This window comes from Phacochoerus africanus, chromosome 3, assembly GCF_016906955.1.
Source record: "Phacochoerus africanus isolate WHEZ1 chromosome 3, ROS_Pafr_v1, whole genome shotgun sequence".
Taxonomy (NCBI): domain Eukaryota; kingdom Metazoa; phylum Chordata; class Mammalia; order Artiodactyla; family Suidae; genus Phacochoerus; species Phacochoerus africanus.
The window spans coordinates 201,880,611-201,896,586 of NC_062546.1; the positions used below are offsets into that span (position 1 = coordinate 201,880,611).

The 15,976-nt window shown below is 54.6% G+C and overlaps 1 protein-coding gene and 1 long non-coding RNA gene across 2 annotated transcripts; one reads left to right on the forward strand and one right to left on the reverse strand.

Annotated features, from left to right (window-relative positions):
• Positions 1–412: 412 nt before the first annotated feature.
• On the reverse strand, positions 413–1,523 carry LOC125122309 (uncharacterized). The gene is made up of 2 exons (XR_007133760.1): positions 1,331–1,523; positions 413–909 (listed from the first exon to the last, which is right to left on the reverse strand). It is a non-coding gene; the product is annotated as an uncharacterized LOC125122309 (long non-coding RNA).
• A 1,878-nt stretch (positions 1,524–3,401) lies between these two features.
• ACKR3 (atypical chemokine receptor 3) lies at positions 3,402–15,413 on the forward strand. The gene is made up of 2 exons (XM_047773844.1): positions 3,402–3,532; positions 13,473–15,413. Exon 2 carries the CDS (start codon positions 13,502–13,504, stop codon positions 14,588–14,590), a length of 1,089 nt encoding a protein of 362 aa, XP_047629800.1. The 5' UTR covers positions 3,402–3,532; positions 13,473–13,501; the 3' UTR covers positions 14,591–15,413.
• The last annotated feature ends 563 nt before the right edge of the window (positions 15,414–15,976 follow it).

Below are 15,976 nucleotides of genomic sequence, written 5' to 3' on the forward strand. Positions count from 1 at the left end.
ACGGAGCCGTCGTTGCCGGCCTACACCACAGCCCCAGCAACATGGGATCCAAGCTGTGTCTTCGACCTACACCGCAGCTCATGGGAACGATCTTAACCCACTGATCGAGGCCAGGAAGTGAACCTGCAGCCTCATAGATATAGTCAGGTTCTTAACCCACTGAGCCACAATGGGAACTCCAAAAACAGAGACATTCTAGGTTAACGGCTGCCATGAAGAGCAACACTCAGCATGAAGATGGGCAAAAATGACACCCGCAGAGCTATTATTGGGCAAACTCTCCAAACCTTATGAGAGTTCATAAAATGTTGCAAGCCTTGGGTGGTCTCTCTTTAAATGCTCTGTGCCCCTGGAATTCGGTCTGGGCCAGGGGAGGAAAGGGAGAGAACTAGCCCTTCTGGGGCCTGTGAGGTTCCACTCACCTTTTCATTCAATCCCCAGATGCACCTGCCAAGGTATTATAATTATTTTGAAGATAGGAACCTAAGATTCCAAAGAGGTAAGCTGCCCGAGGAGACGTGGTGGCTAAGTCAGGTTCCAAATCAGACCTTTCTGGACCAGGCTTGGGCTGGGACCCCTTCCCCTTGTGCGTGGGGCTCTATCTTTCCTTCCAAGACCTTCCCCCCACCGAAGGTGGCCGTGTCTGTCTGTAACTCAGCAGGAAGGTCCAGACTCCCGCCCCACGGAGCCACAGGTTGACGCCAGGAACCCGTCAGGCCTCGTGCGATGCTCGGATGTGCAGGGAAGAGCCGCTCTTGGGCAGAGTCAGTCTTCAGCGCTGAGGCTGAAGGTGCATGGGAGCCTCTCTGGGGCCACCTCTGTCGCCATCAGAGCCCGGCTCTCTCCACACGAAGCGTGCTCACCGAAAGCCGTCACCCCACTGGACGGAGCTCTGCTTCTCCAGGATCCCTTTGAAAGTGAAGTGAGGTTTCAAGGCAGAGGCTGAGGGTCCCACATCTGCAGGCAAGTGAGCTCCCAGAAGGAGCCTGCTCTGCGGAGTCTAAAATCCCAGGTGCAGGGTATAGACGGGGAGGGGAGGGGTGGCTGAACCCGCGTCCCGCCCCGCCCCGCCCCCACGGCACTCAGCAGCCAGGGCCCAGCGGGTCCAGAGTCAGCTGGGACAGCTGGAGAAACAGCGACCCATTCCTGCCTTCGCAGAGTTTCCTCCTGGGGGCTAATCAAACTCAGCCGCCGCGCCCCCCCCGCAGCTGACCCTTTCCTTAAAAACGCAATCCTTCCAACAGTTGGGGTCGACTCCCAAACGTTCTTAGAGGCGTTTCAGTCCTGGGAGGATGGAATCCTGTTCCCTTGCAAAACATGGCTCACTTACCCTCTCAGTGCCCCCAGGCCTGGGTTCTCCGATGGGGTGGGGGCTGGGAGCCCCGGGGCAGAGCTCAGATGCTGGGGGCGGGAGGGGCTGCGGGCCTGGTCCCAGCGGAGGACGCAGCTCTGCACCGTGGCGGGGACTGCGCACCTCCTGTACCCGTTATGGTCCCCGGATGCTGCCAGCGCCTCCCCTACCCAGCCCCTGGTGGGGGGGGGGGGGGGACGGGCACGGGCCCCACGGCGTCTGAGCTGAAGCGGATTTTTTTTTTTTACAACTACTTTGCGTTTTCCTTCCTCCACTTTAGCAACTGCATCCTGTCGGGGGTTTCTAGGCAGGCAATGCGGCGAGCTTTCTTTTCATCAGAACGCACTTCATCTCGAGCAGATTCAAACCCGTGTTTCAGACTCACCCTCCAACTTGCCAAAGGAGGAAGGCGCCCTCTAAAGAGCAGATCAAGTTCATAAACTGCAGAGAATCAGCCTGTGCGTCAGTGTTCTCAGAGGGGACCTCTGCTCTGCCCCCATGGGGGCCTTTCTGTCGGTCTCAGGGTCACCCGCGGGTGGCAAACGGGGCCGAGAAAGGAGCTGGTCTTAGAGCCTCCTTATATTTGAGCAGAAGCTTACAGCGCCTTTCACTCTGGGAGCTCGAAAATGGGGCTTTGGGTACCCAGGCGACAGGAAGAAGATTCGTGCCAGTTCTTAAGGACAGCGACCCTGTCGGCAGGGACAGGATGGGCAGACGCCCACGGAGGGCGTCCGGGCGCAGGGGTGCGCTTAGCTCCCATCCTGCAGTGATTCCATTGAGCTCCCTGAAGTTTCATCTAAACAAAACCTTTCTTTTGTGAAGCGTTTTCGCCACACCAGGCCTTCTGGCTGCTGGGGAGTTTGACCTTCCAATCCTCCAGACTCAGCATTTGGCCGTCTGCTGGTATTTTTCGTGGAAGTGTAATAAGAACCGCAACACGTTTCAGCCGCGGAGAGCGTGGGAGCAGCCCGCCTGCCGGGGCTGCCAGTCCACTAGTGACTTGAGCCATGGAACTAATTCCGCGAGAAGCAGAAAGCAGAACAAAAGCCACACCACCGCACATGACTCTGGGAGAAGAGCTCAGAAAGGACGTTGTAAAAGTGAAAGTTTAGGTCGCCCTTTTAGGGTGGATTATTTATCTAGGGCCCAGGCGGTGAATGTCATATGAAACAGTTTTTTTTTTTTTTTTTTTAGGTCAGGTTCTTCCATGAACAGAACTTTAGAGAAGAACATAGATTTCAATAATAATTAGAACTTCTAGATAAGAAAGTAGGTTTCAGTAAAAATAATAATAAAGGTGTTAATCTCACCTCCGAAGAAGACATTATCAGAAGACCCCTGTGATATTTCCATTGTGTGCCTGGCGCAGGGTCGGGGCTTCAGAACATCATTTTCATTAGATTTGCAAGGCCGTTGGACCTAAAGTCCTTCACAAATGAAAGATTTAAATAAAATCAATCCCAAAGACTCTTTCCCCCACTTTGGGGGTACAGGATGTGGTATTCATTCATTTCTCAGAACAAAAACTGTTAATTCTGTTTTGGAGAAATTAACAAAACCCGGGTTTAATAAAGCAACACCAAAGTTCAGAAGTTCAGAGCAATTTGTCTTGGGAACAAAGTCTTCCCCTGAAGCTGAGAGGCATTCAAAGGAATTCTTGGTGCTAATGGGATTATTCAAGAGATACCTGCTCCCAGATAAATATTTGATGATTTTGCAAAGCACTAGGGTTTCTTTGCCATTCTTTTTTTTTTTTTTTTTTTTTTTCTGCTGCTGACACATTTCCCCCCTGGGGTCTGGACCTTGTAGCTTCATTAGACTTTGCAAATGAACGTGGCTGGGGTTTCCCAAGAGTGTGCTTGCGTGGGAGAGCTCTGCCAGAAAGGACAGATGGGGGTTTGCAGGAGGCGTGTGTGCGCACGCGTGTGCAAGTGTGTGCGTGCATGCGAGCATGTGTGTGTGCGTGCGCGCCTGTGTGTGTGCACCGAGAGGGGGGTGGCTGGGGGAGGGAGGGAGGAGATGTGGGTTACAAAGCTGCCATCTAGAGGCTGCCTCCCTGCAGTGTATATAACGCAAGTCTGCAGCCCAACAGCTCGCACTTCCTCCAAACTGCTCAGCCCTAAGGCAGGGATCGCAGGGAGCTGGAAAGGGGAGCCCTACGCCGCAGAGCCCAGCCGGGAGGTAAGGAGACTGAGCTGGGTCAGCAGCCCTGCTTAGAAAGGGAGGGAGGATGGCGGGCAGGGGTTCTGCTCTTAAGCTAAGCGCTCTTTTTCAGGGGTCTCGTTTATTCGTAGTGGTGATGGGTGCTTGGGAGTCTGCAGGTCTGGTTTCTGAAAGCAGGGGCTGCAAGCTGCATGGCTGCATTGCAAAGTGCGGCTGCTAATGTGCGGCTTTGCCTTGGCTGCAGAAAGGAAAAAGGGCAGTTTTCTGAAGTGGAAGCCCCCCGCCCGGTGTATTTGTTGAATTCAGGAATTGGGGGTTTGTTTGCTGCCGTGGGTATTTAAGCTCCTGCCGGCAGATCACTTCACAAGAACGCAGACGGTCCATTCAGCTTGCTCAAAGTTGGCAAGGGGGTCAGCTTGGCACCGCTGCTTACCTGTTTCACTTCTGGTGTATCATTGGGGAAGCAGAATTGGCAGTAAGTGTGTGATTCCAGAAAGACGGACCCTTTATGAAGAGGCATCTTCTTCAACGAAGAAGAAAACGGTGCCGAGAATCTTTGCGGGCTCAGGATGTGTTTGAATTCAGTGCTTTGGAGGGATTACCAGAGCCTGTAAATCCGGAAGCTATAAGGGTGAATGTTAAATACAGCTTGGCCCGTTTGTCTCCTGACTGCATCCTTCCTAGTCTAATTTGTGTATTTATTATTCTCTCAGAAGGTGTTAAGTCCAGCTTCATGTGGGGAAAAAAAGGCACATGCACAAGTCTAGGATGTTGCAATGGAATGATACACTTGAAATAAAACATGACTTTTGTTCAGTTTTTGTGCATGGAGATTCAGGCAGTAACTGAGGGGAAAGCCTTTGGAGTGAGGTCAGGCAGGGGTGGTTTATAGCCAAGACCTGCAAGTTACGGGCAGAATGAGAAGTGGTAAAAGTCAGACTGCCCGGCTCCCTTGCCCTCTCTTTCTTTCTTTCTTTCTCTTTCTTCCTTTCTGTCTCTCTTTTTCTTTCTTTCTTTCTCTCTTTCCTTCCTTCTCTTTCTTTCTTTCTTTCTTTCTTTCTTTCTTTCTTTCTTTCTTTCTTTCTTTCTTTCTTTCTTTCTTTCTTTCTTTCTTTCTTTCTTTCCTTCCTTCCTTCCTTCCTTCCTTCCTTCCTTCTCTTTCTTTCCTTCCTTCCTTTTTTCCTTCCTTCCTTTCTTTCTTTTCTTGTCTCTCTTTCTTGCTTTCCTTTCACTTCACTTGCTCACCCCAGGATAATTACATTTCCCAGAAGAAGGAGAAGCCCCCTGAAATGGTTTATAGCCCTTTGAAGGTATTCGATGCCTTGACACCCCCTGAAACTTGGCCCTGCAAAGTCTCAATGTGGCAACTTTTTCCTTTCCTTTTAAAGGCGCAGAGGCTGCCTTTGTGTCCCTTTATTTATTCCAGGGAAAAGCGGAGATCGAATAGGCTTGCCTCAAACAGCAAGTGGAGGCTGCCGGTATCTGTGCTTAACTTTCCATAGATTTTAAACGGATAAACTGCTGGCCCTTCTTTCAGCAGCCCTTGAGTTTCTCCAGATGCAAAGCCTTTTTCTAAAGCAGAGCTGCACATGGGAGCTCTCGCTTGGAAACAATTTGCTCTTTTTCCCCCAGCCTCTGCCATAAACACTGCCCTGTGCATTCAGCTGCCTGGGCCGGCCTCGTGTCCCCCTCCTCCTGGAGATGGAGGGGGAGGAGCGCTGCCCTGGATCAGGGTGGGAAAGCAAAAGAAAACGGAGAAATGCCTGTATTTTACTGCCCATCTGATTTTTTTGGGGGGTGTGTGTGCATGGGAGTCACTGTTTTAGGAAAGTTCCAGAAAGTCCAGCCCAGACAGCCTGCCTGCGTGTACCTGGGCCAGGACCTCGGTGGTGAGGTTATCCCAGATTAACAGCAAGTCTTGAGAGACTCGAGAAGGTATTATCGTTTCTAATCAGGTCCAGAACAGGCAAAGTATAGACTTTCTGGATGGGGGAAAAAAACAAACAAAAAAAAGACACAAAAAAACCTACTTAATCAGGAACAGTGGCTTTTTGTGTGATCCCTCCGGGCAGAGAGGCTCCCGTTTTTCAGGAGACACGAGGGAAGTTGGTTGAAGTTACTCAAACCTGAGACTGAAAGAGAGTCATTCTCCGAACGCTGAGAAGAACCCAGGAGCAGGAATAACCTGAAAGGTGTTATGACTTGAGATTGTTCGCAGCGCTTTTGCAGAACACGAATAGAATTTGAGGCTAGAAAAGCATGTGTCTTTTTCATCCAGGAACTTGGTTTTACTTAGACTCAAAAACAGTGTTAGAAAAACCATTCCCTTCAAATTGCATGTGTGTAGGTGGAACTTTGAAAGCAACCAAAGATCGTGTGTCATGTTGAGCGATTTTAAAGCCCAGAAAATTGTAGCTTTGGGACCCATATGTTTTATGAAAGTAAAAGCGAGCAAGCAGAAAAAGAAAGAAATGAGAAAAGGGGTGTGTGTGTGGGGGGGTGTCTCCGATTTCAAACACCTGATGGTTTTCTGCAGGGAATCTTTGATGGTTTGGTTACATGAGAATGTATTAGTTTAGAATTGGGGGGAAAAAACCCCATTGTTGCTTCTTGATTGAAGTGATGAGAGAATTGCTTGTTTTTATAGGGAAAATTTTGCTGTGCCCCGTTTGTTGTTGTTGCTTGTTTGTTCTGAGCATTCAAAGGGTGGAGGGGCTGAGACGACTTCAGGTGGCCTTGGGCTGCTCTTGGCCAAGGGACGGATGAAGAAGGAGTGGGCGGCATGGGGACTGCACGGTCAGGGCTCTGCCAGCCAGGTAGCTGGCCTCTTCCAGTGTCCTTATTGTAACAGAAGCCTTTGTGGGGTCCTCCCTCAGTGTTAAGTCTTCAGATTGTGTCGTGTGCTCCTGGGAACCCCATTGTGTGAAGCCGGTGGTGAGTGGCTGTCCTAGGCTGGCTGACCTCCCACTGCCTCGTCCAGGCCCTAAGCTGGGTGGGAATTGGGGCTCTGGTTACACCTGGTTCGCCCAGACAGCAGCCTTTGTGTCGAGGGGGATTGCGGGATCTGCCCTTTGGGGTCCAACCTCCCCCTTTGGGCTGCTGCGCACAATAGGACAGATCAGGTTTCTGGACGTGGGGTTCATTTTATCGCCCCGGATACGTAAAGTGGATGAGGCTGCCCCTGTGTCAAGGTGAAGTGTGTCTGAGGATTCGAGAGACAAGTGGCCCGTATCTGAATTAGGGTTTGGACTTTTTTCTCTCTCTTTCTTTCTCTACTATTTTTTCAAAGTTCTCTAATGATTCAGAGGCGTTCTTTACATGCATAAAACAAGAGGGCTCGCAGTGCCAGTGAGTGGCAGTCCGGATGGACTCATTCTGTTTGCTCGACACTGGAGGACAGACCGCACCCCATCCTGCTCTCTGCCCTAGCAGGGGAGCCCCTGACCCCGAGCCTGGGCTGAAGCCTTCCTGGAAGGCTCCAGAGATTTGCCACAGGGTTGGTAAGAAATGAAGCAAACCCCAATGCTACGCAGTTGCCCGATGACCTTGAGAGGCAGTGTGGACACCTGCGTGTAAATTGCACTGGGCCAAGTAGTGCAGGAGACAGAGCCTGGTTCCCGCTGCATAGTCTCTGGGAGGGGGGAGCGTGGCGAGAGCTGTTATTCGCTGCAGCCCTGAGGCAGCTGCTCCCTTTGCCATCTCCCTCAGTTTCCAGGGGTGCAGCAGCCCGAGATGCTGGGCTGGCGATCTTGTCTGGGACAGCGCCAAATTGCTCTGTGAAATCCCACCCGGGCAGGACACAGGTCCCACTTGCAGAAAGGCCAAAAAGAAGGTCACCTGGGTCCTGAAGAGCCCAGAGGCACAGAGGGCCCCTTGGCATCTGATCTGGTGCCCAGGGCAGCCTGGCCATTATCTTCTCTGCACAGCGTCCTGGCGCCAGCCTCCCACCTGTTCCACACCTGCCTCTGCCCCAGGGCCAGGCCCTTGCTTGAGACCTTGGTGGCTCCTGCGTGGCCAGGCCCAGCCTGACGCCCTTAGCAATGCAGAGTCTCTCCTCACACCCTGACACTGACCCCATCACCAACCCCTGTGTCCCCATTAGCTGTTAGAGTGGAAATCTCTCATCATCTAACTTGGGGGTGGCCAGCACTGCCCTCCTGCCCATCTCTGTCGGCCGGCGAGCTCCTGAGCGCAGGATTCTGGTCTGTTACGCTCCAGAGCTGGGCCCCTCATAGAAGAGGCTCCACAAACCCTCAGGGGGCATAAACAGGGGTGGTATGTATCTCAGCCCAGTGAGCGTTTCGGAGCAGTCTCTTCCGGGCTCCCCTTTCCATCGATAACCTCAGCTTTCTGGTCTCAGGGGCGCTCCATTCACTGTGGATTCACTGACTGTGGATTCCCTGAGCTCCTACTTTGTCCAGGTGGCTTGCTGGCTGCCTGGCATGCAGGGAATGCAACCTCGTGGCGTGTGGGCTTGAACAGGAGCGAGAGGCGATGGAGGTGCCCCTGGCCTGGCTGGGAGAAGGCGGGAGAAACGGGGGATGTTTGGGAGGGGGATTCATTCGGGACAGGAGGGGCTGCGGGATTGGCTGGGAAGGGTCTTCCAGGGCTGTGATGGGAAATGGCAAACATACCGCAGGCAGTTGTGGGGAACGCCAGCCAGGTGCCTGAGCATCTGGCAGTGTCTGTCCTGGAGGGAGTGGCTTCTGGCCGGTGAGAGGACATGTTCATGGCAGGCCAACCCGCCACCCCAGGGGTCCCTAAACTTGGTGGCCTCTAAATCTGGCTTTGCCCCCGGCTGGCTGGGTGAGCGCAGGGGGGGAAACCATTTGGAGGCGGCTGAATGTGTCAGGCTGCTTGCGGCTGCCCCGTCGTTGCCAGGGTTACTCGGGTGATGAATAAGACGCCGGAGAGATGAGCGGCGTATCGCCCTTCCATCACTGGGGGAGGCGAGTGGCAGAGGGGCCCCTTCCCAGACCCCAGGCCGGCGGGGGGCCGGGCGGTGGAGGCGTGCTGCTCCTCTCGCCCAGGCTGTGGGGGCATCCGCTTCCGCCCTGGCCGAAGGGTGATGCTCGCGGGCTGCAGGTGTTGGACAGGAAGTGATCCCTGTCGAGAGGGTTCAGTGAGATAAAATTATACGTACGTGCTGGGAAAAAGGGAAAAGAACAGTCACGACTTCTGCTTTGTTTTCAGTGGGGGTCTCCCCGGTCTGGAAAAATGGACCATGAACTTTCACTGTTCTGCGGACCTTTCCTCCTTCTCTGAAAATTTACATACTTCTTGATGCCAAGTTTCAAATAATACAGAAGTGCGTCGAATAAAAACTACAAACCCCCCTTTCTGTCCTCATGCCCCACTCCCTCCTGCCCAAAGCTTTGTACACGTACCCTAGAGCTTTCTCTGTGCCTTTAGGAACATAGGTTTACCTATGAAAAGACATGCGTCTTTGCTTTTTTTGCGTGGGTGAGAGGACGTGATGTTCCGTGTGAAACCTCCCACGTTCATAAAGTTGTCCCCTCTGCCTCGGACGGCTGTGTTGCAGTCCAGACACTGGTTCCTTGGGCCTCCGTCAATGGACGTGACATTATGTCGTCTCCCCTTTTCTACTGGTTTAGAAATAGTGCATCCAGGAGTTCCCGCTGTGGTGGGGAAGGTGAGGGGGCCGGCATTGTCTCTGCAGCGGCTCGGGTTGCTGCAGAGGCACGGGTGTGGTCCCCGGCCCAGCACAGTGGGTTAGGGATCCTGCGTTGTTGGTAGCTGCTGCTTGGATTTGACCCCTGGCCCCGGGAACATCCATATGCCTCAGTGTGGCTTAAAAAAAAAAAAAAATAGTGCCTCAATAAACATAAACATTTGGTGACCTGTGAATCTATTGAGCAGAATGTAGGAACTTGTAAAATCAAAGACCTGGAAAAATCTTCTGTTCCAAGCCCCGTTTTTCCTTCCATCAGGATTCCCAGTGCGCAGGTACAGTCTGTGTCGGTGTCTCTTACTCTGTCTGCCTTGATGGGGGCTCTGACTCCCTGGGGGGCAGGCAGCAGGCAGGTGTAACTGACACCCAGGAGTCCCTCCTGGGCTTCGCCCAAGCCCTTGGGGATGGGACTGCGGGTTTGCTCCAGCGGAAGGGGCTGGTCTGAGTGGATGAGGGAGCCTGCTCCAGGCCCCAGGGTCATCAGCCTTGCCGCCGCCGCCCCCTCCCACACGGGAGGTGTTCTCCTGTGTACGTGGAGCCTGGGCCCAGCCCCTCCCGGTTGGCACGGAGGCAAGGGGTCCTCCATATCTGATGGGGTGATCGGAGGGGAGCAGAGGCTCCGGTGCAGGGTCTCAGGGGCCTTGAGGGGCCCCAGGAAGTCCGTGGGAAGCATCTCTCATCAACTCCTCTCTCAGGTCTGGCTGGGAGCTTGTGTCTAGCCTTGGAACCAGGAGCCTGGATGGACATTTCGTAGCGGCCGAGTCACATCTTTGTTCAGGTCAGGGGCTCTGGGAGCACCCCAAGCCAATGATGGAGGAATAAATATTCTGTCTCCAGTGGAGGGTGGCACGCTGTCAGCCCCAGGCCTGCCAGACACCCTCAGGCGGCCACGGGCCACACGGAGCACCTGCTTGGGCAGCCACAGAGCAGGGCCCACGGACGCAACAAGGCAGATTGTCTTTGTCAACTAATACTCTCCTTTCTGGAAACAGCCTTTGTTTGTGTCCAAAACAAAATGCATGAAAAAAACTAAATGACAAAGGCTAAGAGATCCAGTGGCAGGTTCCCCCTTTAGCTTGTCATGTAAATCTGCGGAGGATTGGATTACAGCTCCGCTGTTTAAGCTCCTGTGCTCTCCTCCTTCTCTAGACCACTGGAGCCTCTGCCCTGGGAGGGGAGGGGCCAGCGGCTTCCCCAGAAGGCCGGTGGTCCAGGCGTGGGCCTCTGGCTTCATGTTCTGGGCTGATGGGTGACCAGGGATGAATGATTGGTGACCGGTAATTGGTGATGGGTAGGGCCAAGTGGGCTTCCAGCTCCAGCAAGGAGCCGACCAGCCTCTGCTCTCCGCCAGCCCCTCCTGGAAGGTTCCTGCCTTCTGTCTGGGAGGAAGGGGTGACGTGCTGGCTTGGAAGTAAGGTTTCAGAGGACCTGAGATGTGATCCCCAGGCAGATTTTCATTGCCCTGGGGGCAGAACCGGAAACCCCGATCAGGGTCCAAGCCCTTGCCCGCCGTGTTTGAGGCTCAGAGATACTGAGGGCTGGCCTGGCCCTGGAGTTGTGAGCGGACGGTCTGTTGTGCAGGAGAAGTGGGGGGTCCAGGGCGACACAGACCCCTGTATTTCCGGGGTCTCTCTGTCCTCACTGAACAGTACCCTGTGGCTCGGACCCTGGGGAGATGGGGAGTCCAGGCATGCGAAGAGCCCTTGGGGCGAAAAAGGGGATGGAGGGGTGGGCATCCAGGTCAGGCCACAAAGACTTGGCGGGGGGGGGCTTCCTTTCCTCTGGCCCCTGCGATCAACCCAAACCCCAGGGCTTCTGGCTGCATCCACTGAGGCCTGGTAGGACTGAGCCAGTGTGGGCAGAGGAAGAGGCCCAGCCAGGGCCCAGCGCACCCCTGTCCGGCTGTGGGGTCAAGGCTCGTCCTCCACCTGGGCTTCCCGGCTCTGCCCAGACTCGGGTCAGACAGATCATGAGGCAAAAGTGCTTTATAAATGAAGCCACGCTGCACATGTATTTCACTTTAGGGAAAGGGGAAAAGAAAAAAAAGGGTCACCACGTTAGCGCCATGCAGGAGAGCAAAGCCAAGTCCTCCCCTGGTGTCCAGCGGAGTCAGGGGTGCAGTGGGCATGGTCAGCGCCAGGCCAGTCACGGCTCAGGGCCTTCTCTGTATGTCCTCGTCCTTCCCACAGGCCCTGGAGCAGCATCTGAGGACAGGGCATGCCAAAGTCTCTTTTATTTGTAGGGCCACACCCGAGGTGTGTGGAGGTTGCCAGGCTAGGGGTCAAATCACAGCCACAGCAATGCCAGGTTTGAGCTGCATCTGCAACCTGCACGGCAGCTTGTGGCAACACCGGATCATTAACCCATTGAGCGAGGCCAGGGATCGAAACCGCATCCTCATGGGTACTAGGTGGGTTCGTGACCCACTGAGCCACAATGGTAATTCCCCAAAGTCTCTTGACACAAGGCGTTTCTCCTAACTTGACCTCACCGAGGCTCCACGGGTGCCCTCCTGTGCTGTGGGTCAGGTCTTGCCACAAGTCGGTGGCCCCAGGCCCCGAGAGTCCTTCTAGTGGGGTGGCCCTGAGGACTGCCAGGGTCTGGACTGCAGGGCCCAGGGCACCACCACCTCCTGGGAGGTCCTCCTGTCTCCTCAGCAGCGGGGGATGCTGAGGCCTGGTCAGGTCCCCCGGACGGGAACATCGGCCACTCGCAACCATGGAGGAGAGTGGACAGAAGCCTGTGGGCAGCCGGCAGGGTTTGCAGACTGAGGGCGGGCAGCAGCAGGGCCTCACCACGGGGTCTTCTGTTCCCGTGGCCTGGGGTCAGTGCAGCAAACAGCCCTCTTAGTGTTGCTTCTGCATTTCCCTCCAGGGCGGGGCACTGGCCACTCAGCCAGCAAGAGTCACTTTGCCAAGTGGAGTGAGAATTAAGCCAGGCTGTGCGGTTTAAAGCCTCGAGGGGGCGGGGGGGGGGGGCAGATGAAGTTTCACGCTTCTGCTTGTGTCAGATTCCATTTAGGCTCCTGGGTTCTTAGGGATCTCCACGAGCTGCCCTGGTGACCTGAGACAGCAGCGGCAGATGATGGGTTAACTAGTCTCTGGTTAACCACTAACGAGGGTAGAGCCTGCCTCCCAGCCCAGGAAGCTCCGTCTCTTCACACGGTTGGCGTGGCCAGCTGGGCACTGACCTGCCATCGTCCCCTGTCCTCTGGGAGCTCTCGTTTGGGGGCTGGGTCCACTTTAAGTGAACTTGACCAACCTGGCCCTCGGTGGTCAGCCACCACCTGCCGCAGGTGAGACGCAAGAATAGACTCCTCGTTCTAGGAGACAACAGGACACACTTGGGTTGAATATTTTTATTTATATCCCGCTTCCGGTGGGCGTGTGGTGGGGCTGTCGACCCAGGATGGGGTGCAGGGGTCTCGGGGCCTCCGTGGACGGGTCAGCAGGAGGACGCAGTCCCGGGCACCTCTCCAAGCTGGCGTTTGTGGGGACATCATCCCCAGGCACAGTGGCAACAGGTGCTGGATTCCCCCTGGGCGTTAAAACGGGGACACTTGGGCGTGCTGCCCTCACGCCAGGTCAGCAGGGGACGCGGTTGAGAAAAATCAGCTGCTCCCGAGATGCAGCAGGTGGTGGGTTTTGTGCTTTGGGTCTTGGCCCAAGTGGCCCTCGAAGCAGTTGGGCAAATAAAAGACGGAAAACTCGGTGATGGCCGTGTTTTGAGACAGCTGGGGGGTCGCCCTGAGCGAATCCCGTGGCAAACTCCAGGGCACAGTGAGGCGGCAGATCATTCCCCGTGCCGCCCACCCTGCTGGGGGTCTTGTGACTGCAAACAGCCCAGCGGGACGTCATAACAAGCCAGTGCCAGGAGCAGACCCACCACGCCGCTCTTGGGGACTTAGGTGAAACGGCTCTCCCGTCCCCAGCTGAGAACGAGCCGGCCATCCATGCCACGGGGCCTGAGGCACAGCTGCCCATCCCGTCTCTGGCCCCTGGACTGTGTCGATGTCACACCCTGGGCACAGCCAGGCTGGCGTCGTCGTAGGAACACAGCCCTGCAGAGACAGGAGCACACCCGGCTGTAGATTCTGGGTGTGTTTTGGTTTGCAGACTCTGCTGTGGCTGGATGGTCCCCCCCCCTTTCTTTGCAGGGACTCCGTGCAGCGCCGGCGGCGCGGAGGCGCCCTGGGGGCGCTGGGAGAGCGTTTCCGAGAGGAGCTGGTCTTCCCGCTCATCTTTCTGTCTGTCCTTTTGCGCGCAGGCCCTCGGTCACTGCCCTCGACCGCTGCCATGGACCTGCATGTCTTCGACTACTCGGAGCCGGGGAACTTCTCCGACCTCAGCTGGCCGTGCAACAGCAGCGACTGCATCGTGGTGGACACGCTGCAGTGCTCCGGGCTGCCCCACAAGAGCGTGCTGCTGTACACGCTGGCCTTCGTGTACATCTTCATCTTCGTCATCGGCATGATCGCCAACTCCGTGGTGGTCTGGGTGAACATCCAGGCCAAGACCACGGGCTACGACACGCACTGCTACATCCTGAACCTGGCCGTCGCCGACCTGTGGGTGGTGGTCACCATCCCGGTCTGGGTGGTCAGCCTCGTGCAGCACAACCAGTGGCCCATGGGCGAGCTCACGTGCAAGGTCACCCACCTCATCTTCTCCATCAACCTCTTCGGCAGCATCTTCTTCCTCGCGTGCATGAGCGTGGACCGCTACCTGTCCGTGGCCTACTTCGCCCACACGTCCGGCCGCAAGAAGCAGGCGGTGCGGCGCGCTGTCTGCGTCCTGGTGTGGCTGCTGGCCTTCTGCGTGTCCCTGCCCGACACCTACTATCTGAAGACCGTCACGTCCGCCTCCAACAACGAGACCTACTGCCGCTCCTTCTACCCCGAGCACAGCGTCAAGGAGTGGCTCATCAGCATGGAGCTGGTCTCCGTGGTCCTGGGCTTCGCCATCCCCTTCTCGGTCATCGCCGTCTTCTACTGCCTGCTGGCGCGGGCCGTCTCCTCCTCCAGCGACCCGGAGAAGCACAGCAGCCGGAAGATCATCTTCTCCTACGTGGTGGTCTTCCTCGTGTGCTGGCTCCCCTACCACGTCGTGGTGCTGCTGGACATCTTCTCCATCCTGCACTACCTGCCCTTCAGCTGCCAGCTGGAGAACTTCCTGTTCACGGCGCTGCACGTCACGCAGTGCCTGTCCCTGGTGCACTGCTGCGTCAACCCCGTGCTCTACAGCTTCATCCACCGCAGCTACAGGTACGAGCTCATGAAAGCCTTCATCTTCAAGTACTCGGCCAAAACGGGCCTCACCAAGCTCATCGATGCCTCCCGCGCGTCCGAGACCGAGTACTCTGCTCTGGAGCAGACCACCAAGTGATGCGCCCCGTGGAGCCCCCCCCCCCCCCCGCCCGGCATCTGGGCGCTTGGTCCCGGGGAGGCACCGGGCCGCGTGGTTCCCAGAGCGGAGCAAAGGGGCTTCGGGCTTGATGCCCCGCTCGTGGGAAAAGGGGGCCGCGTCTCCCCGTGGCTCCTTTCCGTCTCTCCCCGGCCAGCGTGGCTGTCGCCTGGCGGTGGGTCCTGGGCGTGTGGCACCTGCCATCCCACGGGGCTGTGCCCGGCAGCCCCTACTGCTTGTCAAACCAGCCTCGGGACAGGCTTGCCTGCACTTCTGTAACATAGGACTTCTCTGTGCTCCCTGGAGGTTTTATATGGTGATTTGTATTTAAATCTTAAGACTTTATTTTCTCACTCTTGGCATACCTTCCAGATGTATGTGAAAGTCTAAATATATTTTAAATATTGTATGGGAGGTATAAGGCTGACATATATTCAGTGCTGTAGTGTTGAGCTTAGTTTGACTTCCGTTTTGACTAAGGATGACATTAATTGTTAGCTGTTTTGAAAGTATATATATATATATTATAAATATATAAATATATAAATATAGGCCAGTCTTGGCTGAAATGTTTTATTGATGATAGTTTTATACCCATGTGGTGCTTTGGGCCAGCCTGGGATGCAGAACGAGAGAGCTGCTCAGTAATGCAGTTTGCGACATGAATAGTATTGTAAAGTTACAGTGAGAAAAACAAAAAAGAACAAAAAGCAACACTATTCCAGGCTGTAACTCTGCACAAGACACAGTTGTATTTCAGAGAGTTCTTTCAATTTGTAAGTTATTTTTTTTAATAAAGTTTTTTTTTTTTCCTAAAAAGCCATCTGAGTCTCAGCCTTAAAAGCCTCTTTGGTGTTTCGGTGGCCTGCGTGATGATAATAATACATCATACATGATGGGGGAGGGAGTGGGAGGCGCTGGGAATGTGGGGTCGGTGGATGCAGATTGTTACATTGAGAATGGATAAGCAAGGAGCTTCTGCTGCCCAGCACAGGGAACTATATCCAGCTTTTGGGAGAGAACTTGATGGAAGATCGTATGAGAAAAAGAATGTGTGTGTGTGTGTGTGTGTGTGTGTGTCTGTGTGTGTGTGTGTGTGTGTGTATATATGACTGGGTCACTTCGCTACAGCAGAAATTGGCACAACATTGTAAATCAACTCTAATTATAAAGATTAAGCTAATAATATGCAAGTATTTACAGCATAGACAATCAACCTGATAAGTATGTTTAAAGAATATTACCATAAAGGCAAAACCCAAGAGCTGAACTTGGATGAAATGAAATAAAAGGCAAGACATTTGAGTGCCAATTTTTTTTTTTTAATCCATGCCCTGTGTTTGAGGGAAGGGAGACAGTTGGTAGGTG